The 26395-nt window shown below is 37.6% G+C and overlaps 1 protein-coding gene across 11 annotated transcripts; it reads left to right on the forward strand.

Annotated features, from left to right (window-relative positions):
• phldb2a (pleckstrin homology-like domain, family B, member 2a) lies at window positions 1–26202 on the forward strand. 11 transcript variants are annotated; one of them, XM_043250360.1, is made up of 21 exons: window positions 1–178; window positions 3482–3593; window positions 4301–4483; window positions 10768–10884; window positions 12679–13640; window positions 14796–15128; window positions 16838–16975; window positions 17502–17639; window positions 18528–18656; window positions 18760–18786; window positions 18970–19125; window positions 19225–19335; window positions 19900–19989; window positions 20085–20261; window positions 20371–20470; window positions 21289–21481; window positions 22016–22106; window positions 22192–22308; window positions 23020–23239; window positions 23659–23744; window positions 23853–26202. In XM_043250360.1, the coding sequence occupies exons 1-21, from the start codon at window positions 161–163 to the stop codon at window positions 23991–23993; spliced, it is 3639 nt and encodes a 1212-aa protein (XP_043106295.1). In that variant the 5' UTR covers window positions 1–160; the 3' UTR covers window positions 23994–26202. The 11 variants fall into 11 exon arrangements, with proteins under 11 accessions (XP_043106295.1, XP_043106297.1, XP_043106299.1 ...); XM_043250362.1 differs by having other exon boundaries at window positions 21292–21481; XM_043250364.1 differs by having other exon boundaries at window positions 20085–20231.
• Window positions 26203–26395: the final 193 nt, after the last annotated feature.

The following is a 26395-nucleotide window of genomic DNA, read 5'->3' on the forward strand; positions in this document are numbered from 1 at the left end:
TTTATTCAGCTGTGTGTCAGATGTGCTGTAAGCTATGCAACTGCATCACAGCTAATTAAATAAGGAACCAGAGATGATAAAAGTTTGAGTTGGGCTTTAAATATACAGGACTTTCTACTGTAGGCTATGCGATCTGAACTACTGATCCCTCCGGTCTGAAATGAGCATCTCCACTGAGGTAAGATTATAATCAGGCTATCATCATTAACAGACTCTTGCTCATTTTAAAATGGCTCCTCAAATAGCTCATGGCATAGGATTATCATCTGAGTTGTTTGCATTGCACTGCATTGCGCCCCGATGAATGCGAATCTCAACAGAGTGAGTTAGTGAGCCGTGACGTTACACGGTCAAGTAAACTTCTTAGATGGTCGCACTTAAAAAAAATCTGGGAATCATTGGTCTGGAGATTTCCCAGCCTTCAGGGAGCATTCTCAGAAGTTCGGCGTTTTGGCAAAGTCCTCTCAAAGTTGTGAACAAAACGTCTTTAATGTCTTGCTTCGAGTCATAGGTCAGCCAATAAGACGAAAAGGCCGACACAAAAAAAAAGTCATATACACCTAGGATGGCTTCAGGGGGTGTAAAATACGGGATAGTTTTCATTTTTGGGTGAAGTATTCCTATGAGGTTAATAAACTTATCTGGTCTTTAACCCATCTGTCAGCTCCGTTAACTGAACCTCTTTTTTGTTGCCTTTATCCCCTATCTGCATATTTTGAACTAGATATAATTTGAATGCCTAAACACTCAAAAATCCCTCCTGTGAAGTAAAATTGGACATGACCTTAATTACTTTAACTCTGGTGAGGAGTCGAAATTTACTGCAATATTTTATAATAAAATTAAAAATTTCTAATCTTGACAAAACTTGCAAAGGATTGAGTCTCAAGGTTCCATATTTTGCATAGGTGATATCGTGACAGAAATATTTAATATTGTGACAGGAAGATGCATAAAATAATCCCCGTTGAGTTTTTGGTGTCACCTCGGGGAGATTTCTGGTATCGCGTGTTCTTCAGTTTTTAAGGTGTATTAACTTCAAATTTGAAACATAGCTTAGTTAGACATATGTCTTAGTTTTAATAGCAATGTTAGATTTCAAAGTTAGATTTTGTAAACTTGCACAGTACATTTTTATAGTAGGCTTCAACTTCTAAAAATATAGTACACTTTACTTTTTCTCCAGGAATAATCTTTTGATTGTCTTCTTTAAAAGACCAACCTGTCTTCCAAATGACAATTCAATACAGATGAGAAGTTAATAGTATGCTGAAAATATTGTCGTAAAATATTATTTTTTACACAAAATACATATTTTTAGCGAGATTGGAACCATACGCATTTGCTGTGAATAACATGTGAACTTAACATTCTTGATTGAATCCCTTGGTACCAATGGCCTAATATCAAAATTGTTGTCAGCTAAATTTATTGAAATACGTCTTGCGCAACTTGAAGTGACTGTAGCTTACATCTAGACAAGAGGAAAACAGCTTTGTAAAAAGATTATCCCAGTATAATACAGTCAGGCCAAAAGGGTCTTTGCTCACAATCAGTTGTGTTTCACTGCTCCTTCAGAAAGGCTGTGACGAGGGGGTTTATTCATGGTCACATGCAGGCTAATGGATCTTCTATGCCTTTTGCTACAGCATATCACCCCTGTTTTAGCTGATTAAGGTGACGCAAGTCTTCGAGATCAACTTTGAGTTTCTTCTTCGTTACTGGGAAGATATGGACTAGCCCAGTGACCTCACTTACAGAAACCGAGAGACGAGAGGGAGTCAAGTGCTCTCAGCTGTTTCTGATCCTCACTTCCTCCCGAAGGAGCAAAAGGAAACACCCAAAAAGCAGCCAGCTGGAGAACAAGGGGAACAGCCTTGTATCGTGAAATATCCCAGAGCAGATCTGCTGTGCTGCTTTTTGTAATATAGAGTTATAAGAAGACGATACGATATAAACATCGCTTTTAGGGGATTCTAGATCATTTAACATCAGCTTTGTTATTCTTTTAAACTGTGGCCCTTAAACCATATTCTGGCACACAAAGCACCACTGGTGTAAAAGACTTATTTCTGTTATTTCATATAAAGAAATGGAATATCTTTTACAGCCAGCTTCATGGAAATAGTCTCTATCTACTTTGAAGCTGTTTTTATTGTTGGTGTTACATTTTTTTCTTCTTATTACAGTTGAAATAATATAAAATATTAGATATAATAATATAGATATTAGATATAATTATATTAGATATATAATAATAATAATATAAATCTTAGACAGAAAAATAAATTAAAATGAAGCTTAACTATTCTGAAATACTAAAACTACTAAAATCAAAACCAAAATAAATATTAATCAACACAATAAAATATAAAAAGACTAATAAAATGGCAAAATCACTTTCAGAAACTAAAACTGAAATGTAAATGAATTACAATTAAAATGCAATCATAACAAGCAAATTCTAAATATTGTTAAATACTAGTAAATAATAGTGTGTGTGTTTGTATATATATATATACATTTAAATAAAAAGTTTTAAAAATAGTTACCCAAAAATGAAATGAAAATGGCAGCATTATTTTTGAAATTATTTACATTATTTACTTTTTTATATATATATATATATATATATATATATATATATATATATATATATATATATATATATATATATATATATATATATATATATACTTTTTATGTTGTTATTGTCTGATTTCATAAGTCATACAGGTTTGGAAGGTCATGAGGGTAAATAAATAATGACAGCTGTTTCATTTTTTGGATGAACTATCCCTTTAAGTAATCAGACGAGTGGAATGGTTGGCTTGATTTTAGGGGTTTCTGTGTTTGTTAATTTTGGCTGCTAGTCCTTTGCCTCCTCAAAGTTTTAACCATGGTACTTTCTCTGTTATTTATTTGTTTTTCCGTCATGACAATTTATAGCAAGCCCTCTCAGCCTGGCCTCTTTTCTTCCTTCTCCCTCTGTCTGTCCCTTTCTCTAACTTGGTCCCAGAAGATCTTATGAAAACATTCCCCTCCGCAATCTTTTCATGTCCTCCTTCTCTCATAAACTGAGACAACCTTCCTTTCTTTAAAACAGCTACTATGTCCCTGAATGTGTGCATATGTATGCATCAGTGAATTAATCTTATTCCAAGTCAATGGGAGATCAGCTAAACCCATTTTCCAAAACAGTAAGAAAGAGCCTTTTTTTCTGAGGTTGCATAAATGGCCTATAAAAACCTACTCCAGCAACTATGAAACTTAATTACTTCACCATGACATTTTACTGCAGCAGTACCTGAGTTATAGATGAGTAAATCCATCATTTGAATTGCTTTGTACAGCTAAATAAGGTATAAGCTACATCCGGTTTATAATGACATGAGCGTGAGTAAATGAGATTTTATTTGTATTAATTTTAGGGTCCACTGTCTCTTTAAACAGTGCTTGAATCCTCTGCTCTTATCCTCAGGAAACCCTGTTGGATTTAAATGAGAGTGGGCGTGGCCTGCAGGTGTGGTCAGCCACACCCTACTTGATCAGTTTTGGTAGAGGCTTTATTACTTTGATGCCTCTAACCGAAGGTGAGTCTTAAATACATATTACAAAACATCCAAATATTAGTGATAAAAACATTTGTTTTATGCGTTAATGCAAAAAGCATGGAAATGCTTTACTATGCCATATAGGTAGCGTTATAGTTGGCAACCTTGCTGCTCTGAGACCATTAAAGTTTCCAGACTGCACAGGAAAAATATTGGAGTAATGTAGCCCCTGATGGCTGAAATAAACTTGAGTTTGAATATAGACCCTCTTGCCACCCGCTGAGTTTAATACCAATCATTCAATGGGGGCTTTCCAGAGTGGTCTTGTACATTCAGTGTTGCAAAAGTGCACAGTAAAGTGATGACAACATAACAGCATTTTGTTTCAGCGCTTCTGTGAAAAATCCAATCAAATGTGCAGTTTTACAAGCAGCTTTGTTTCTGTGCTAAAACCAGAACTGACTGATGTCTGTCATCTTTTTGTCAGCACAACACGATGGAAACTGTGGGTAAAACTGGTCTCAGGTGTGAACTGTGTCTGTAATCTAGGACTTCATTAACTGTCTGTCAGTCTGTCAAAATAAAAGTTATTGAGTTTTTCATTTATTTGTTCATGTTTGTTATTTACATGTAGTTGTATAATTATATTTTTGTCATTTTTGCTAATTTTATTTTTTAATGAATTAATTAATATAATGAAGCTCATATGAATAAACTCCCCTGAGGTCTTTTACTTTATATCAAAGAATTATCCCAGATTGGTTTTGAGGATGCGGAGTCGCCACAGGATGTTACCGCTGGGGGTCCAGGGATCCAGCCGCACCACTGTGTCATCACCAACAGTGCCGGAGTTATTACTTTACACCCCGATGGAAATATGTGCCATGTTGATGGAGTTCCAGTCACCGAGCCGACAAAGCTCACTCATGGTAATGCACTGTATTTTTAGCCTCCCCTCAAACTTGCCATTAATGCCTTACTGTACTGTTACAGTAACTAACCGCTATGACCACTTGCTATTATTGCATCTATTTCGTATCTAAACCTCCCCGGAGGTCACAGTTATAAAGCGAGGTCAACTATTTGACGTGAGCATATCTTATTTGGCCAATCAGCAGGTTCTTTGGATCTAACCTAGCTTGCTTACGACCTCCGAGAGAAATCAAAACAAACGGCGGCAATGAATGACTTCCTGTACAGCGATATCACTCAGGAATAACATCTCTCGCCCACTTTCTCTCTCTCCCTCTCTTTCTCACACTCCTTGCGCTTTGATTTTTAGCATATGTTTAGCAGAATCTATAAACAAACTCTCTTTTTAATTCCCTCTTTCGCTGCCTCTCGTTTTCTTCCTGTGTTTCTGATCAGAGCGATATGAGATCACACATTTCTGCGTGACTCCAGGCTTCCAGAGAACGTTTCAGTGTTTAATAGTCGATTGGTCACGCACTCCTCCTCCTCCACGTCTCTCTCAATCTGTCGTCCTCCTCTCCTGACTCTACCGCGCAAGATTCTGCGACCGTGTCCTGAAGTAGTCAGGTAAACATTTACAGTGTTTAGAGACGCCAGAAAATGTTGAAAGGCATAAACAGATGGTGGGACTCGGACGTTTTGCAATTCCCAGGCGTATCATACACATTAGAGATAGCTAGATAAACACATTTCCAAAATTACTTGCTGTTTCATGCATCCCCTTTAGGCCAGTGTTATGTCAGTACAGTAATGTCATTTTTCTACGTTTTCTGTGTTTTAATTTCTATAAGCAATTTTAATAGTTTTAGTTAGCAATAACAACAGTGCATCTAGCTTGAAAGAGCATTCCTGTTTGTGCTATCTGTTTGTTTTTTGCTATCTTCCTGTCTAATAAGTGAGAAAAAGATAAAAAAAAACTACATCTGTTGCGCATCTAGTTAAATTTAATTAGCGATTGTGCTTGCATATATCCACATGCATTCATATGCTGCCATGTGAGAGCATGGATACGGGAATGTCTGTGTTTAAGCGTGTTGAAATGTGCAGCCGAGGTCTGGAAGTAATCAGAGTTGTCGGGCAGCACTCCAGCGCCCCCTCCCCATGATGCAACTGGAGTTCTGAGAGTGATGGAGAACAGAGTGCCCGCTGGGCGGCAGGGGGAGGGAACGTCTTTCCTTCTCTTTCCCCCACCCACCTTCTAGCTGAACACTGTTACTCTGAAGGGGAATTTACAATGGAAAATATGCCAGTGCACTCTCGAGGTCACAGACTTGATGCGAGGTCAAGTAGAAGATTTGCAACCAGCGAAACACACAAAAGCTTGTTTCCGATTGGCCAGAGAACTTCCGCTCTACAGAAAAGTGATAGAAAAGTGTTCAAATCAGGGACGTTTACCTTTTGAACTTTTTTAAAAACTACTTCTGCCAAAGAAGGTATGTAATAGAATTTTCAAAGCGAAGTTGATTGACAAGCTATGAGCAATTATTAGTAGTCAAAATTAGGCATTTGTGTATGTGTGTGTGTGTAAGAGAGATTTTATATCTCTCTCTCTCTCTCTCTCTCACACACACACACACACACACACACACACACACACACACATATATATATATATATATATATATATATATATATATATATATTATTTTTTTTTTTTTTTTTTTTTTTGAGCCATCTGTATGACCTAAATTACAGAGCACATTTAGATGAAAAAGCTCATAGTGGGCCTAAAAGAATCAGTGATTTTGTTTTTGTTGGCTAGCAAATATGTATAGCTCACAGTGAAAGGGTTGGTATGGTAATTGTTACCAGATCTTTAAGATATGTTTCATAAATTGCAGTAAAGAAACCGAAAAACTGAGTAAGTAGAGAATGTGTGTTCAATCAGCCTGGTCTAACGTTTAGGATGTAAGTCAAACAATATCTGTGAGTCAGAAAGCAAATGCAGGTGAAGTGTCCCCTGACAATACCTTAATTACTATTTGTTGTAAAGTATGTAAGTCACTCTGTGAAGCCCTTTTCTGACACTAAATAACAAAAAAAAAAACAATTCAGAGGGTTTTTTACCCGTCACATCTTCTCAGTTCTTCACAAAATTATGTGATATAAGAAGTCTAAAGAATTTGCGTGATAAAAATTAGTGATTAAGTCAAAAATGTGAGATAAAAACTCGCAATTCTGAGAACATATCAGTTTTTTCTTCTCAGAACTGGACTTATGAGTTTAAATCTCACAATTCTGAGGACGAAAAGTCAGAAATACTAGAAATAAATTCCGACATGATAACAGGTGACATTCTTCTACTCTATCTAAACTGTGTTTCTATGGCAACACTATCAAAGCCCTAAAAGTGCTCATAAACGCCTAAATACAACTCGGAATTACGGTAATTAAGGCATAGCATGAACTCGGAGTATATAAGTGTTTTCGACCTGAAGCGGCGCTGCAGCTAACGATAGGCGTACGACATCAAAGTACCGCGAGAGCGTTCGACACCTGACGGATCCATATGCTCTTTATAATCGCTCTCGCGGTACTTTGACGTCATACACCGATCGGTCGCAGCAGCGCCGCTTCAAGTCGAACACACCTATTATCTCATTTCCGACTTTAATTGTAGAAACTGCGAATATACATCTCGCAATTCTGACTTAATTTCTCACAGTTTCATATACAGTTTATATCTCGGAATTTTGAGCTAATATTCAGAATTGCGAGATCGTGTATCGGGCACTTCTGAGAAAAAAGTCAGAATTGCGAGATCAAAAGTCTTTACGTTTTTTTCTTTAAGTTTATTCAGTGGCGGAAACGAACCTCCATAGTGATCAGCCATAAGTTCCATTAGAGCGCGTCCCCGCTGAGAGGAGGCGTGTCCGCAGACTCGGCCGAGCAAGGTCTCGCCGCACTCACTCAACATCGCGTCTGTGCTCTTTGTCATGTTAAACTGAGAGGACAGAGCACGCATCCTCCTCCTGAGACTTCATCAATGGGACACTAAATAAAGGTCGGTCTATATTTCTTCAGCTGCAAACGGAGCTTAAGAAAAGTTACTTGGCGGATTTGTGAAGAGCGGAGTTGATACTAATAGTTCGCATAGTCTCATTGTTTCATTTAGAGTTTTATTGTTGGGAAATCAATATTGCGGTCCGGTTAGTCGGGCAGGGATTGACGCAGAGGTCTTGAATCATTGCATGCTGTTTTTGTTTCTCTTCTGTAGTTAAGTAGTTTGAAGGCATGTTTATAGGACTTCAGACTGACAAACACGACGTGACGCCATTCAGTTGTGTTTAAACAGAGCAGCGCGTGCGGTTGTTTGCTCTGCGGCACACGCGAGCAGATCGGTGATATTTAACCCGCTTAATCCCGGTATATTACAGCGATTATAGCAGTAACTGTTATCTTAGTGCTAGTTACCAAAATTAGATTTTCTTTTTAAATACACACAGAAATTAAAATGCAATTATTTTCACAAAACCTTGACTTTTTTTATATGAATATATTAATAGAATATTTTTATTAATATCATATTATTAATTTACATATAGAAATATACGCACATTATGTTTTAGTAATCTTTTTTTATTTACTTAAGTATCTAGTATTTTATTGTCTTTTTGATTGACATATATAATGAATGCAAATCTTTAATCTTTTTACTTTCCATTCTATGTATTGATTTGTAATTATGCGTTTATAATTGATATTTTGGTGTTACCCATTGAAAACAAAGACGCAAAAGGTACTTAAGGCTTCTTGAAATATGCTAAGGATATCACCTATTACGTTTTTATGGTTTTACACAAGGATGTAATCAAATATATGAAAAAAACACACTGACGCATATCATAAATATTGTAATGGACATGTCCTCCTCAGTGTCTGTGGTAGTACTGTAATTATTAAGCTATAGGAACTACAGCGTTTGATGGAAACCATGGTTACCATTGTAATTTTTAAGGTCAGCTGGAGGAAGGAAAAGGGTGCTTTTGCCAGTGAATTGGACTTGCAGTTTTGCAAGTTTTCATATAGTTCTGCAGATAGCTAAAAAAAATGCTAAAATCTTCAAGCATGGCACTTTTGGTTCTGTTTAAACAGGCTTTATCACTTTGGCAGGGGCTTTGTGCTGAAAAGATGACAAGCGCTGCAAATCATTAGACGGAATGAATGTAGTTTGTGCAGACCTGACTCAGAGCTGGAAATCCCAGAGTTTAGTAAAACTCACTCGCAGTCCTTTCCCAAGACTGTAAACTAATGCAAGCTGTTAAACTTCAGAAAGCAGCGATTACACTACACACGATACCGTTATGGAGACATATAGTATGTAATTGTGCACTCCTCCAGTCCAAGGCAGTGCTGATCAAATGATGTGCGTTAGGCCGAGAAGGAAGGGAGGGTTTCCATATGTTTGAGAGCTTGTGTCAGTCGGTGATGGAGAGAGTGTGAGAGAGACGTCGCAACAGACTCGAGAATTTGGCACATTCGCCAGAGCGTAATAATCGCACATCATAACATTTCAGCTGACGTACCTCATCACCTCATTCCACAGCATTGTTTCGATAACAATGAAACAACTGCCATGCGAGTATACAGTTAACACAATAGTTAACAAATGGAGCAAGATTTCCAAAAATTCCCAGTGCTTTTGCTTCTGTCTGAGTAGGACAATCGACTCGGGTCTTTGTTGGTTTAGAGGAAAGCCAAAGCTTTCTCAGGTGGCGGGCGATGGTGAACTCACGGTGAAGGATTGTGTTGCCGACAGCGTAAAACGATCCCCCACTTCCTGCGCAGACTCCTCATGGGCAGCCGCAGACTGCAGAAGTGAGCTGCTCAGGAGAGTCTGATGGGACTTTGAGTGTTCAGTGAGTTCCAGGAAAAGCCTGTGTGCTTACAGCATGCCTTTTGCGAATAGATTATTATACATTACACGGAACAAACCCTACAACTTTTGTCTATTTTTAATTTGTCACATTAAAAGAATAGTTTACCCAAAAAATGCTAATAAACTTTCAGGCCATCCAAGATGTGGATTAGTTGCTTTCTTGGTTGGAGAATTCAAGCGTTAGACTGCTTGCTTACAGAAGGATTCATTGCAGCGATTGGGTGCCGTCAGAATGAGAGTCCAAACAATAAACCACAGGTAATCCACAGCACTCCAGTCCATGATTCAACCACTTGTTATGCAAAAAGCTCTTGTGTTTGTGTATAACAAATCTGTAATTAAGGTGTCATTTTAAACCATTGCTTCTGACCAAAATACGATTCCATAATCAATAATAATGCTTCCTCCAGTGAAAAAGATCACCCACTGTTATCCTCTCACATCAAAATCTACAGACATATTTTTGTAGAATTGTTTTGGATTCTTTTTATTTGCTCGGTCTTTGCATATTTCACTGTTGATTCATACGAGACATTTTTCACTGGAGAAAGCTATGTTATGGATAGAGGTATTTTAAGTGGAAGTAACACCTTAATGCCTTAATGGTGCTTTTGAGTCTTACAGACTTGCAGCTATTCACTTCGCAACATGTTTGATGAAGTTGTGTGGATTACTTGTGGATTATTATTATGACATTTCGTTTTAACTCCCATTCTGACGGCACCCATTCACTACAGTGGATCCTTTGATGAGCAAGTGATGTAATGCTACATTTTCTTCGAATCTCATTCTGATGAAGAAGCAAACGCCTCTTACATTCGGATGGCCAGATCGAAACTGTTCCTTTAAGCTCACTTCTGGAAGTAAAATCAGTTGTAAAAAAAAAAAAAATAGAAGAGAGAGGGGGAAAAAGAAAAGAAAAAGAAAGGGAGAGAGAGGATGTGCCCCAGACTTAAGGGGAAAATCAGTCTTGTGGATTTAAGTCCTCCAAAAGACTCTGTGGACTTTGCTTCAGAAGAAACTTCAAACTATATCTGAAATCGGAGCTCTTTCTGGATCTGTTTTTTCACTTAATCAAGAGGCTGCCTTTCTCTTTCTGTCTTGTTGAGTTGAATTCATTTCAAGACGTGTACAGGAAAAAGGGTTTTATCTTCAAAATACCAAAGCTCTTTGTCATTTTATGTAACTTTATTTGGTCATAACTTTAACGCTACTAGTGAATGTGTATCATACTTGTGGGCTCGCATGTATTAGGTAATGATTTATTACCGATTCATTTCCTTACCAGTGTCTTGGACTTAAGGAAAATGTTTCTATGTTATAATGACTCTGTGTATGTGTGTGTGATGTGGTTCTCTTCAGGGTGCACTCTTTGTCTGGGTAAATCTTTTTTCCATTTCAACCACCCAGAGGAGGCTAATCACATGAAGAACATGCTGCCAGAAAAGACTGCAGGACCCGCACTGTCCCTCAGTACGGGTGAGTGAATCTTCTTTCACCGTCCCCCTGCTCAGGGCTTGGTTTTGGATCCATTCTGCTGTATTTTCATAAACGCAGTGACTTGCTTGCACCCTAATTGGTCCCCTCCATTATCATGACTGTTTTATACACAGGAAGAGCGCAATTCTGTGCCATCTGTTCTGCTCTTCTGTGCTATTTTCGTTTGTTTGCTTGTTTGTTAAACATGTAAATATGCTCATCAGTCTCAATCAGTGGCGCTTTCTTCTTTCCTGCCACTTTTTTTTTAAACATTATCTAGAAGTTTCCATGGGTAGGGTGCAAAATGGGGCCTAAAGCTCTTAAAGGTTAGGTATTTTAAAACAAAATGACAGCGAAAGGTGGTGCTTGAATTTCTCAGGAAGATTGCTAACTTCAAAGGCCAAACTAAATATTCTAGAATTGTATTAAATATTCTAGAATATTTTATTTTCTATTAATTTTCTGTGATGTTTGGGACATGTCTGTGTACAGATTAAACCCCAAAATTTGTGAATTGTTACAATAAACACAAAGTAATATATTATGCTGTAACATAAATAAATGACTTTATTTATGACTTTATATTTTTAGATAGTCAGGGAGGTCAAGACATTTCAGTCGTTTAAAACTATCTATATCTTACGCTAGCTTAATATTAGATTACATAATGGTTTATGCAATGACTCTCACTACAAAAGCATGAGATTTGTGCTGCTTATGTTTGAAAGTCATGGGAATCAAAGTGTAATGTATTCAACGAAAGTGCCACCTCTACTTTTCTTCTTTTCTTTTCTCTTTCTCTCTTTCTCTGTGGTGCTTTATGTTGGCTACGAGACCTTGAGTTAATACAAACAGTCATCTTACCGCCATGCAGCCGCAGCTGTACAAATGACCATGTTACCTTGTAAATAAATGACAACGTAAAATCCCATCCATATGGCTCCAGGTCAACCACTTAGGTAAAATGATTTACAACCCAAAACGTAGATAAACATTATGGAGTACAGGTGGTCCCATGTATGTGTGTGTGTTCCCTGACGGAGACCACCACTGCTCCCACAAATCACACTCTGGTTGCAGAGGAGTTCTGACTCTGTCCCTTTCCTCTACTCCAGTGCCAGAAAGTACAAGCCCATTCTGGCTTTGGTTCTTCCAATTTTAGAAGACGCTTTTTCTTCTAAAACCCAAAGCATCCATATTTGTGTGGGCTGAGATTTGTACGAGAAAGCCTTTTTAGTTGTGTAGTCAGCTGAGCACATGTGACCCTTGAACTTAAGCAAAACCAAAGAATTAGCCGGCACACACGTCTGAATTCTCTGTTTATTTTGTAGTTCTGTTTGCGCATGTGTCTATGACAACCTTTGAACTTTTGTATTAGTACAGGAAGAATGCAATCGAGGGTTGAATTATGTTTCAGCTCTTGATTAGTTCTGGTTAAATGCGTAACTGCTGTGTCATTTCCCCTGAGGAAATTAAGTTAACAATTAAAATTTGCACGCCTCATGATGTTTTATTTGGCTTAGAAGGACCTTCCATCTTGGATTACCTTCCCACTATTAGATATCAGATGAATTTATCTCTAAATATCTTGCGTATTAAACCTCAAATAAGTCATATCACAAGGAATCAAAATTTCCATGGTGTTCCAAAGATTTTTTTTATATTATTTGCTCAAATCCAGCTCTCAAATTGGTCACAAGATACACAACAGCAATCTGGCATGACACAAATACCCTACTTTGGGTGCCATATTTGAATGTGCACATATATAAATTAACTTTTTTTTTTCCCCAGATACAACAAAGTTTCATTCAAATGGCAGTACATTGGTAGGATCCAGCATTCGTGGCACACGCTCTAAGGCGGAGCTTCAGGAGTTGATGGAGAGCTTGCAGCGCAGGAAGTCCGCTCTGGAGGCCAGCTTAAAGGCTACTGCAGACCGCGGTTACCTCACTTTGTCCCCACCTCCCAGTCCCCAATCGCCATCATCCTATCTACAGGACCGACCACCCCTTTCCATACGAGTCCCATCTCCTTACACACCCTCCAGCAGCTTGAGCATGCCACCATCGCCCCATCACTCAGAGCGGCCCATTAGCCCTGTCCCAACCCAAACCCGCCCCCGGCACCAATCGCAGGACAACCTTTTGCTTTGCCTTCCTTCAGAAGGGCGACATCCCAATACTGCCAACTCACTGCTTTCTATGTGGAACGGCTCTTCTTCGTCCTACATAACCGATGCTCTTCCTTCATCTCGTCGAGGTCCAAGCGGGGCAGCCAGCATGCCCTCCAGTCCTCGCTTGGGACGCAGGTTGCTAGTAAGAGATGGGGAATCCACCGTTGACCCATTGCTCCGTCAAAGGAAATACTCCACCGGCTCTCTGAATGGCCTCGGAGGACACAGTCGGTCTCTGCCCAGGTTGTATCGAGGAGATGCCCCAATGCTTTCTTTGCCACCCCGACGTACCACCAAACCACGCCGCAGCCTTCCGTCCTTGGAGAAGCCTCCAGATGTAACCGTGACTGCTAACATGACCAACAGTTCTCGCAGGGCCAGCCTCTGTTCTGTGGGCTCTGCCCCATGTTTGGATTTAGGCGTAGGAGAAAGACGGCTGTCGTTTGGTAAAGGAGGCCTGGGGCCCGGGATGGGGCCGAGGAGGGGCAGTATCAGTTCTCTGAGTGGAAAAGAAGAACTCAGAGATTATCATCAGAGGCAAAGAGATGAGAGACTACGAGAACAGGAAGTAGAAAGACTGGTAAGAGGACTTTCAGTCACCCAGAGAAACACTAATGAGTCTAAAGCAGTGGGTCAGTGACTCAAATTTTAGGCATCATAATTCATGGTTGTTACACATAGATTCAGTCTATTCTTTTTGTATTTAGTGTTAAATATCATGACAATGTTGATTATTTACATATTACATGATTTAAATTAGTGTTCTAAAATATACAACACTCCAAAAAAAAAAAAAAAAAAAAATATATATATATATATATATATATATATATATATATATATATATATATATATATATATATATATGTGTGTGTGTGTGTGTTTTTATTAAATACACTGCCTTCATTTTTTCATTATTTGTTTTGCAGCCTTTTGTCAAACTGCTTTAATAATTGCTTTTGTTTAATAATTGTGTAATATTTATATGTGTGTGTGTGTTGTATTTCATATTGTTTTATCTATATGCCATTTTTATATCAAATTAAATATTCTAAATATATTTAAATATATTATAAATATCATTTATTTAGTTTGCTTCCTCTGACACAGTGGTGAGACATTAAAGTGTCTAAAGGACTTTGATCAGTGTCGTGTTTTTGGCCCAGAGCATTATAAGAGCGGTTCACTGAATTGTTCACACTCCTTCACACGCTACAGACTTAATGAACTTTCATTCACAGCTAAACCAAGATCTTATATGTGTATGAACCAGCTGGTAAACACACTTTAAATTAGTTTTTGCTTTACACTTAAACCTCTATAAAAACTTAATGTTCCCTCTAGAAGGTCACATGACAACCGAGCTAAAGCTGTGCATCTGTAGTCAAACCATCTGATCTGACCGCAGGGGTGTGTGCAGTGTGTGTCTGTTTGTGTGCAACTAAATTAGTTCAGTTCCACAGGGCCAAATCCCACAACGCACTGCTAAAGAGATGCCTATGATACAAATCTAAACAATATGTTTTATGTAAAATCTAATCTTTCAAAGATTAATTCCAGACTATTGAGCCAGCCAGTTTTGTTTGTAATAGTATGTATTAGGTGCAATGCTGTGCATTATTTCATATTAGAAATGATATAAACAGAATCTTAAATAGAAAAAGTTCCTTTTTGAATCTGAAAGCATTTTTTATTTTAGTGCTGGTAGTGATTATCCTATTTCGTTTTGCTCTAGGAACGCCAGCGACTCGAAACTATCCTGTGCCTTTGCTCTGAGCTGGGCCGGTCTGAACTGGGCCGGATGGAGACAGACTCGGGTGTTTCAGCTGTATCGGACCTGCAGAAGATCAACCGAGAGCTGGAGAAGCTGCAGGTGTCTGATGACGAATCTGTGTTCTCAGACTCTGCAGCAGCGTCTCTGGACAGCGGGTTTGTGGGTAAGGGTCGTGGAGAGGTCCTGACCCAGAAGCAGCGCAGACTCAGCGGACACAGGGAGACCAGGCCCCAGTCACCCACCACCAGCCTGCGAAGCTCAGTGCCCTCACCCTCTCCACACCTCCGCAGCAAGGTCAGACACTGTGCCATTTCTTCCTGAATGCAAAAAAAACTTTTACAATAAAGATAATAATAAGCTTAATTATATTAGCTGTTCCTTTGTAGTGTGGATTTTTTAAAACTACACCCATATAATTATAGTTACCGTATTTGTTGAGAACAGGCCTTTTAATGATGTCTAAAAGTGAAAATCGATTTATGGTTCAATCTCTTACACAAGAGCAGTCCAGGTCATATTTTATCCCAAATAAGGAAAACAAGTACTAATATTTGTAATAAAAAAAGTAAACTTTTTTGTAGGGCCATAACAGTTTTATTTTTATAATTATTTATATTACACTAATTAGTAAATTCTTACTTAATTTTAAACAATATTTTTGACTAATTAAGTATTCTCCATAATTTGTAATCTGCTGTACCAAATATAATGTATGTTAAATTAATAAAAAAATATATAAATTAGTACATACAAAAAATATAAAAAATCTTTCTTTTTGTTTTAAAAATTGTCTGTATATAATTGTTTTACTAATTTATTAATGTAAAAAAAGACATACACACACAAATAAATATATTAATTTATGAAAAAAAAAAAACTGTATAGTAGCGTCTGGTTAGTCATTTCTATATAAGGTTTACTCTATCATCATCAGCTACAAATTGCATAGTTATTTCTCACCACAGTTGTAGTTGTTCCTACTAAATATACACTAAGTATTCAAATCTGGTCTCTAATTTTGTACTTAATATCTCAGATCGAACTAATGTTGCCGTGGAAAGTATGCAGTCCTCAGGGATCTGAAGTATGCAAAACAGTTTGGGAATGCTGTGGAGCCTTTATACTTAACTGATGTCTTTCTAAACAGCACGAAAGAGTGAACTTTGACCTTTCCAAAACGCTGACCTCACACTCTTTGCAGCGATACCGAATCAAGTTTTAAGACTTTTTCTCTGTTTAAAACGCATAAGGTGTCAATTCCAGCTTAGGAGGGGGTGTTGGACTCGGTGGAAGAAGTGTTTTTCCATTGGATACCTATAATGACATAATGTTGTGTTTAAGTTTAATAGACTTGCTCAGGAGAGAAAGGCAGTTATTGCTTCTCCTATAAGAGGAGAGGAACAGGAAATGACTCTATTCCCAGTGGATTTGCTATGCATGTGTGTGTGCTCGAGACACATATGACAGTAATTGTTGGAAAGAAAATTCACGGAAAGAATGCAGATGTGCATATCCTTTTCCCTACACTTATCCTCCACTCTCTAGCAATATTTCTTAATAAACGCTCATTTTGCTATTGTTAATGACAGTTTGCATTTAAACATATGCACAAGCCTGTCCGCTGCTGGATATTTTTGGTAAATGTCAAATGCATGGAGATTAGACGCCATTATCAGACAGTGGCTGCTCTGTAGTCTGGCATCTGTTGCTCAGCTACATTCCTCTACGCTGTCACTGGAAACCTCGTGGACTCAGAACCTGCCAAATTTACTATCCATAAAGAGCTGGAAATTCATTTTAGAGTTCAATCTCATGTCAGCTCTCAGTGACTGCATTCGTGAACCTTTAATCCACCCATTTATTTGTCCTTATATGTTTGTGACTGTTAACGATTAGTCAAGGAGTGGTGATGTGACTATATGAGAGTTAAAATTGTTGTCTAAAATTGTCCTGACGGTTCTGAATCTTCCCAGTCACCATGCAGGGCCTTTGTATGTTTTTAGCAGGTGTCTGAAGACATGCAGCTCAGACAGGAAGTGACACGTATTGAAGAGGAGAGGATTCAGGTGCTTAACAACATCGAGGAACTTGAACAGAAGATAAGAGATCTGGACACACAGATGGACGAGTCTATCAGAGAGGTGTGTGTGTGCTTTAAATCAGAAGCTTTATGTGTTTTAAAGCGAGGGAACATGTTTAGAAAGCATTCCTGAAGCTCAAACAGTAGTGCGTGGCGCTAACAACGCCAAGCTTATGGGCTCGATTCCCAGAAATCATAAGCCGTTTCCATTAAAAGCATCTGAGAAATGCATTAATGTAAATGTCTTCATGTTTGAGAGTAAATACAGATGGACTCTCTAGATCTGTATACTTTTATTATGCAAGGTAATGTTTGTATTAAGCTTATACTACTAATGGATGTATTAATGTTTTGCATTTGGTTAATTTTATAATTTTTGGTTAATTTAATAGTTTTATCGCTTTTCAATCCATTCAGCCGACGCTCGAAATGACTAGAGTTTCTATATTTTTTCTTAGTATCGAAACTCATTTTTGAGCGTGGCGCTAATGGTCTAATCAGACACTTTTTCGATGACCTTTTTCATGTTTTTTAGCTGTATGTGTGCAATGAAGCTAAAGTCAATAAACTTTTGATTCTGTGATTAGATGGAGGTGGAGAGAGCTCTTTTAGACGGAGAGCAGGAGGCAGAAGTGGCTCAGCTACAGAGCGATAAAGAAATGCTGGAGCAACTTAACGAAAAAATGGCCAACATGGAAAAAAATGCAAAAAAAAATCAAACTCAGGTAAATATCAGGTGGCGTTGTAGTTGTACAGCTTGAAATGATTCAACATATATCGTCAAACCTCAGGACAAAGTTAATGTTTCCAAAAATTCAAAAGAGGGTGTTATTCAGTAACTGCATAAAACTCGCATGTGAACATTTTCACAGAAATCCTGAATTAGCAAGTCTGCGTTTAATCGCTCTCACTAAAATGAGAATTTGATGAAATTTTTACATTTATGATGTAGATGAGATGCAGAAATTTAGCATTGCATCGTCCGTTCACCAAAGGATCCTCTGCCGTCAATGAATGAGAGTCCAAACAGCTGATAAAACATCAATAAATGCAAGGCAAGGCGAGTTTATTTATATAGCACATTTCATACACAGTGGTAATTCAAAGTGCTTTACAGGAAATAAAATAATCATAAAAAAAAATAATCACAGCAAAAAAACTAAGAATTGAAAAACTTATTTAAAAAAACAAAACATTTAAAATGAAAATAAAACAAAAAATTGTTAGAAATAATCCACGAGAAATTCTCAGCCTTGAGAAACTCCAGCCTTTTTTATGAAACAAAAGACTGTAGAAAATCTTTTGGTGAGCAGGTGACATAATGCTATATTTCTTTCTATATTTCATTATAATATAATGTATTATAATGAAAAAACAACTGACCTACATCTTGAATGGCCTGAGGTGAGTACATTAAACTGTTTAGATGGAGGAAAACTTGTACTCCATTATTAATGAAAGCCAGCCACTGACGTCACATCTACCTCCCTTTTTTCCAGTTTATCTCTTCCTTGCTCTAACCCGAACTTGCACTTTCTCTATTTCTTTGTCCGTCCTGTTTGTGCCCATCTCACCGCTGTGTGCTCTGTGCGTGTGCGTCATCCGTACGGTAGGACAAAGCCCTGTTGGACTCAGAGAGAGTTAAAGTAGAGAGGCTAGCTGAGCTGATCTCAGAGCAGAAGACCCAGTTGGACACCTGTCCTGAAGCACTGAAGGAGCAGCTCCAGAATCAGCTATCCAGGGTCAGTCAGTTACCGTGGTCTCCCTCGTACCTGCGCCCACCAACTATCCTGCTGTCTGTCTCTCACAAGCACTTCCTCTTGTGTTTTTTCCTCTCTGCAACAGCTCTGGAAATACCTTTTGTTCTTGTTGGTAGGACCTTCTTCTCTGTGTCTTTTAACATATCAAAGTTTCTTGAAGTTGACCTTTCGTCTCCTTTCTGCTTAGCACAATCCTGTGAATTATTGCCGATTTAGTTTAGCTTGGAGTTGCACCATGGTGTAAAAAATTTAATCTATTGCCTCATGCTTAGCGGTCTTGGCTCTTTTTTGGTAGGACACCGAAGCTTTGGAAGCGGAAACAAAGCGTTTTGAAGATCTTGAGTTTCAGCAGCTGGAAAAAGAGAGCCGTCAAGATGAAGAGAAGGAGACTCAGACGCAGCAGCTCCTCAGAGAGACTGCAGAATATCAGAGATCTGTTGTCTCTCGCAAGGTGTGTAGAGGACTTTCATCGTTGAGTGTTTGTGTGTGGACGAAGAGCTTTTTATAGTCATATTTTTGCTTCTGCACACGAAAACTGTATCTATTAAAGGAGAGGCTACTTACCCTGAAGAAGCAGTCGACCCAGATTACCCAGCAGGCACAGCGGGAAAAGGAGAACTTTTTGAAGGAGAAGAGCAACCTCATTTATATGCTGCAAAGGGTGAATATGCTGACACAGATTGTGTTTATATAAGTATAACACATACATACATACACAATGCCTGTGAGACGTATTTGGACTCTTTGTCCATATTTAAAAAAGGGATCATCTTTTTCTTTCCCATTTTAAAAACATACGTATCTGTGTCACACATGCATGTAACAGTAGTATACATATTTCAAAATAAATGTATTTATATATACATAATATTACACACGCATTATGTAAACAAAAACTAATTAATGATTTGACAGCACTCATATAATTATATATAAACTGACTTCTCTATTTATTTATTTATTCAAAGATATTTTTGAAAGGGCTTCCAGTTATGAACAGATGTAAATCGCTTCCTCTTAAGATGTCATTATGGACAGACACGTTTTACTCACTAAAAATGGCCATTATTTTTTTTTTGAGCTGTACATGCACAAAACACTGAAATGTTTTGCTTGAACACTGCTAGTACTACCTTTCTTTAGCATAAGTGACACAATATTCATACTTAATGTTTACAGATACATTTGTTCATTTCTGTATTGTCTTCTTATAATTTTTTTTCAGGAACGGGAGAACCTTACATCTCTGGAAAGGAAGTACTCTGACCTGACAGGTGGTCAAGCCTTTCCCCTCAACCCTGTGTCCATGAAGGAGGTACAACAACAAACCATAAAAAATAAGCTTAATAAAGACAAACAAGGATTTCTAGTGTTGACGGACTATTTTACCTGTCTTTTTGAATGTCCTAGCACTTTCGCTCTCTGGAGGAGAGGAGGCGGAGCAATGGCAGTAAAGAGGGCGGAGTTGTCCTGACTGACGGCGGAATGTCCCGTAAAAGAGAGAGGCAGAGCTCCGGGACCTTAAACTCTGCCCTTAATCGCAGTCTGTCGCCCAAGGTCAGACAACAGATACGGCACATAGGAAAAGTATTTGATACCATTTTGAAAAAAATCTATAAAAATTATAACGCGTTGTTTTGTACTGTGGAAGAGAGGTTTAACCAGATTCTTTTGCTCTACATTCTTGATCCTGTAGCCCCATATGCCCCTGTCTCAGAGCTCTAGCTGTGGTAGTGTACTCCCCCGCACTCTGTCTGTCACCTCCCGTGATCTGGACACCCGCCGCCTGCTCAAGGGTAACACACTCACAGTTATACTATGACACTCACAGGTCAACAATTTAGTTTTAAGCAGAGAAATAATTATTTCTGAAACCTATTAAGTAAAAAAATAAATATAATACAAAACCATTTTTACGTCTACAAATGTTTTATTTAGATTTTTACACATTTCTTTTTTATAAATATTATTACTATTTGACTATCCTAAGATGGCTCACTGAAATCAGTTTAATGAAGTCTGTTTAATGAAATGAATTGAATATTAAGTATTAATTATATACATATACACTAATCCAAAATTCTTCAAAAAATTAACTATTGTAATAATAATAATGTTATTCCATCATGTTATTAACGTCAGTATTACCTCAAATCATGTGTTTTACTGACGATGGAGACAATGCTTTTGGCATATCTAACTAACTTGACTTTTTGTTTTTTAAGTCTGTAAAAAATACAATTTCTGATCCAGGAATCAACTAATCGACTTGAAAAGAGTCTGTTTTGTTTTTGCTCAGTAAACACGCTAGCAGCCACATGTACAACACTATATGCCGTATATGTTGTCCGATAACGTAAACCACCAGTCAAAAGATTCAAATAATTAAGATTTTTTTATTTTTGGAAAAAGATGTCTCTCTTGATCCCCAAGACTGCACATATTTGAACAAACAAAAAACTGTTTTCTGTTTTGAATATATTGTGTAATAAAGTATAATCTATTTCTGTGAGGCCAAGTGATTTTTTTTAGCTGACATTTCTATCATCGTTCAGAAATTATTCTGAACGTATAGCTTTCTAGAGAAATACATTTTTATGCTTTTTTCTCGCAGCAGGTCAGCTGTTCTTGAATGATGAGAGGCAGAGAATGAGCGAGATGTCAAATAGGGCACTTTCTGAAACAAATGTCTTCCTGGAGCCGTTCCACTACATGGATAACGGGCACAACTTTGACACAATGAGTGTGGACAGTACAGAAAGCCTGGAGACCAGCATTTCTGCCTGTTCACCGGACAACATCTCGAGGTGAGACCGAGACGTTGTTCAAGATTGGGACAGGGCTGTTCTAACAAGTTTTTATTTTGCTTTTAGCATTTCATCATATTTATTGGACACCTTAGATGCTTTTTTGTCGAATAAGAAAATGATTTAAAACATAGTAAACAGCAACACCCGCTATAAAGGCGGTATTATAAACACAATGTTTTTGCCATAAAAATTGTGTAGTGAGTAAGAAGTGTGTGTATCTCTATTGTGTGCTTAAATGTATTTATTACTGTTTGTAAGGATGCTGTATAGACAGGAGTCTGCCTTTTAGTAGCCCTAATATACACACATCCTGTCTGAGGAATTTTTATTGCATACCAAAATCGCTCCAAGTAGCTGAAGTTTAAGATGCTCTGGGATGCATTGCCAAATGGGGTCGAGGGTTTTAAGTCTCCGATTTTATTGGACAATACATTATTTTTATATGAAATTTGCTACTAAATTCTAAAGACCTGAAAATCATCAGCGTAAAACGCTCAGTCAAATAAAAGTGTGCTTGTGTGGTCTGTACAGCGCCAGCACAGCTAACATGGCGAAGATTGAGGAGATGGAGCGCATGCTAAGAGAAGCTCAAGCTGAGAAGAACAGGCTGCTGGAGCACAGGGTACCTCGGATTCTCTCAATCCTCATGCTAAACGACACCAGGTTTAAAGATGCATGAAAACAGAAGTTCCCTTTCTTCTCTGCAGGAGCGGGAGATGGAGCTGCGCAGACAGGCTCTTGAAGACGAGAGGAGAAGGAGGGAGGAATTGGAGAGAAGACTGCAGGAAGAGACGAACCGAAGACAGAAACTAGTGGAGAGAGAGGTGAAGCTCTCGGGGACTTGGAGGGTCTATGTGAAAGAGGGAGAACAGAGAGAGATGGGGGAAGATTTATCTTAGTTATCATTAAAGCACAGTTTTAGACGAAAGTATTTGAATGCATCCACAATTAATAACAAATAATAAATGCACATATATGTGTATGTGTGTATATGTGTATGTGTGTATGTGTGTGTGTATATATATATATATATATATATATATATATATATATATATATATATATATATTATAATATAACAATTTGCTGTTCTGATATTTGTATTTCTAAACTGAAAAATATATAGCTTTTGCCTTATTTTGATATTTTTATTGTGATGCATCATAAAAGAAATGTTTTAATCGGACTTTTTTTTGATCTTGTTCTCTAAGCTTTTCTTCCTTGCGATTGTTTTTCAAAGCAACTAAATCAGTTTTTTTTATGACATTGCCAGGATCCAAAATTAACTTTTTGCCATATCATCACTGTCACTGTTTTTTAGAATTCACGAGGTGTTTTTTTCTTTGTCATCTATATTTATAGATTACATTTTTAGACAACAAATCAAATGTTATTTAATACTAATAATGTTTTATTTAAAGAGCACTTTGAAGAGGGTATTCATGAGATAAAATGAAATCACTCTTTACAAACATGCAGGCATGCATTTGCGCGCGCACACTCACTAATTAGATTTGCGCTGTTTGTGTGTCCAGTCTCGTCCCCTGACGCGATACCTCCCAGTGAGAAAGGATGACTTTGACCTGAGAGGTCACATCGAGGCGGCGGGTCACCATCCTGAAACATGCTTTCACTTGGCCATCACAGAGAAGACCTGCAGGGGGTTCTTGGTCAAAATGGGTGGGAAAATCAAAACCTGGAAGAAGCGCTGGTTTGTCTTTGACCGCAATCGAAGGACACTGGCATATTATGCTGGTAATTACACTGAATATTTAGTAAAACCTATGCTTTATCAACCTTGATATCTGAGTGTGTTAACCTTGAAATATTAACAAAAGAAGTCAACTTTTAAAGTGTCATAAGTGGGTTTGGGACAACCTTGATGAAACATTTTGATCCACTTCAAATGTTGACTAGTTTGTGCCACAAGGGGGCAACCCCGAGCCGTGCCCTTCACAAACGCCACAGGAAACAATGGCTACGTCCATCACTAACCTGCAAACCCAACAAAGATTTGATCTTATCCGTTACATTTCGCAGTTATCTGCACAATTATGTATGCATGTATGAAATATTTCATTTACCTTTTTGAATTTTTTTATTCTGTATAAATACTAGCTTATTAAAACACATGCTCTTAAAAAAATGACATGACTGGTCTTATTTTTCTCCAGATAAACATGAGACCAAAATGAAGGGTGTTATCTACTTCCAAGCCATCGAAGAAGTGTATTACGACCACCTAAAGAACGCACACAAGGTGGGCTACGTAGCTATGCCGGTTTCATAAAAAGGGTGTAAAATGTTATAGTCGATCAGGATTATCCTTCTATTAATCTTGTTTATCCACGCTCTTTTATTCCGTCAGAGCCCAAACCCCTCTCTGACGTTCAGCGTGAAGACACATGACCGGGTTTATTACATGGTGGCTCCTTCCCCAGAGGCCATGAGAATCTGGATGGATGTTATCGTCACTGGAGCGGAGGGATACACGCACTTCCTGGTGTGAGCAGGACTCATCTTTGTTAAACAAGCCCGGGTTGACCTTCACACTTCAGCTCGGCCTGCTGAAAGCGTCCAGATAATGGGCTCGTTTTCCACGTCCCCCTTTCTGAAGAGGTCACACTTCTCTGATTCTCTTTTATCAGTACTGATCGTGACGAGTGCGTCGACTGTTCGTTTTGCAGACGTCCATGACCTAGTTTGGAAAAAAAACTGGTGCTTTACCCGCTGCGTCCTGTCCCGAGTTTACAGAGGCAGCTTTCAGACTTCAGAGGTACCAACTCTTGAATTTTTCACCCATTTTGTTCACTTCCGGGGTGAGACTTAGAACAGATGTAAATAAGAAATCGCTCACTGGTCTTCACATTTTCACAAATGTGCCAACTCACAAGGAAGCTGGATATACCTCAAAGATTAACTGAACCAAAAACTTCAATCCAGCTGTTCTGGAGTGCCATACAGACTCTAACAAACATCAGGGTATCGCTCAGTACTGTTTTTATATCCAGTACTGAACATGAATTTATAAACTCTTTTTTTTTTTTTTTATCAACCCTTGTATGTCTGGAAACTTTGTATGATTCCCTCATTTACCAAGTGCCTTACATTTGTCAATATACTATGAGGAGAGCTATATATTTAGGTTATTACAAGTGTTGTTTTGTATTGATCAGTTGTGCCTCCCCGATGCTCAGGAACATTCCAGAAGAAAGTATTTAGCAGCAAAGACGAGCTGAGTTTGTGTTTCAGTGTGATATGAATGTAATAACTCACACCCATCATTTAAGATGCCATCTTTCATAGGTGATGCTCTCGATAATTTAGCACAAATGCTTATTTTCATACGATTTTTGATTAGAATCGTAGATTTCTTGATTGTGTGTTGTACTGCAATCGACCAGCAGAGGGCTTTAGCTGATATGATTACAGAATTTATTCACTGTAAGAATTTCATTAATCTGAAATAGGACACGTTTAAAGTTTAGTTTTGTTACCGCTGAACAAATCTATACCATTTATGTAGTAATCTATATTATATCAGAGTCTGGGAATAATAGCATGGCTGAACTTATTGTGTGTATCTCGTGTTATTTTTGTTGTGTAGGAATCAGTATATTCTCATTTAGAGTGATAATAGTAATACAGAAATGATATGAATATTGATGTCAAGAAGAAATGCCATGGTTGTCGTATTAGGAAAAAATGAACACACAGGTGCTATCTGACAGCAAAATGCCTAGTTTTGCTTCAGGAACCAGATTTTTAGAAATTAGAAATATATATGTGGTGTTTAAAAATTTTACCATCCAAATGAGGCAATATTTATTAATTTTATTTTCATCGTTTTTTTCCGTGCCATCATGCCAATTTAAGAAACCAAATTGACCAAACTGCCTTGCATCATTTGTGCAGTCATTCGACCTTATTTCAATCTTTTCCGGCAAACACTTTGACTTTTTAAACAAAAATTTAGGCTGTGAAATGAATTTATTTTAGTAGATCAATGCTCACTGTCGGGAAGGTTACTTTGGAAATGAAATAATTTACAGAATACAATTTACCCTATTTAAAATGAAATAAGTAGTGTAACTACTTTTTAATTACTTTATTAAAGGAATGTAACGGATTATATTTACTTTTGAATAATAATCAGGTTTAACCTTACGATTGCTGCCAGGACTTTCAAAATCTTTCAGAATCAAGATTATCATAATTTAATTTCAAAGCATAACCACCACAAAATCAGACTGTAGCACATCTTTGTACTTTGAGAGCATTCTGAGGTTAAACATATTAAAACATATTAAAATGAGTAAATATTAATAAAATAAGTATTCAGATGTAACCCCCTTTGTAATCTTTATAAAACATTTTCAAACGTAATTTAATTACACAAATTTTCTCAATAATGCATATATATATAGAAATTAAATGTAACTAGTTACTCCCCAACACTGTCAGTGCTGATGTGAAACAAAACATTTTCTTAGAGGTGCTTTTTCAGCTTTCGTTCGGTAAACAATACAGTACATTCAAGGATGAGCACAGCAAAGCTTTATATAGATCACAATATTATAAGTATTTTTAAACGTATCTTTTATATTCAGTGTTTATCGGTATTTTTATATATATGAAAGCAGTATTTTTTATTGTAAGCATGTTTTTATCTCATAAAATGTGAACCATAATAAAAACGTATGAACGAGTAAAACATACATTTTGTCTATGTTGATGACGATACAGCTGAATGATTGTTTATATTTATTGTTAATTGTGATGAATAACTGCAGAGCACACGCACAAGCCCTGAAGCATGAACACATTTCAAGCTCACACCTTCTCACCTCCCGCTCACCCAGAAACGTGATCAAGCGTGATTCAATTAATTCATTTCAGCCGACATGTTCG

The sequence above is a fragment of the Puntigrus tetrazona genome, chromosome 10 (assembly GCF_018831695.1).
Source record: "Puntigrus tetrazona isolate hp1 chromosome 10, ASM1883169v1, whole genome shotgun sequence".
Taxonomy (NCBI): domain Eukaryota; kingdom Metazoa; phylum Chordata; class Actinopteri; order Cypriniformes; family Cyprinidae; genus Puntigrus; species Puntigrus tetrazona.

Coding starts and splice junctions, on each gene's coding strand:
- phldb2a (XM_043250360.1), top strand. Junction 10,885..12,678: donor CGCACTGTCCCTCAGTACGG/GTGAGTGAATCT, acceptor TTTTTTCCCCAG/ATACAACAAAGTTTCATTCA. Junction 22,107..22,191: donor ACAGGCTGCTGGAGCACAGG/GTACCTCGGATT, acceptor TCTTCTCTGCAG/GAGCGGGAGATGGAGCTGCG.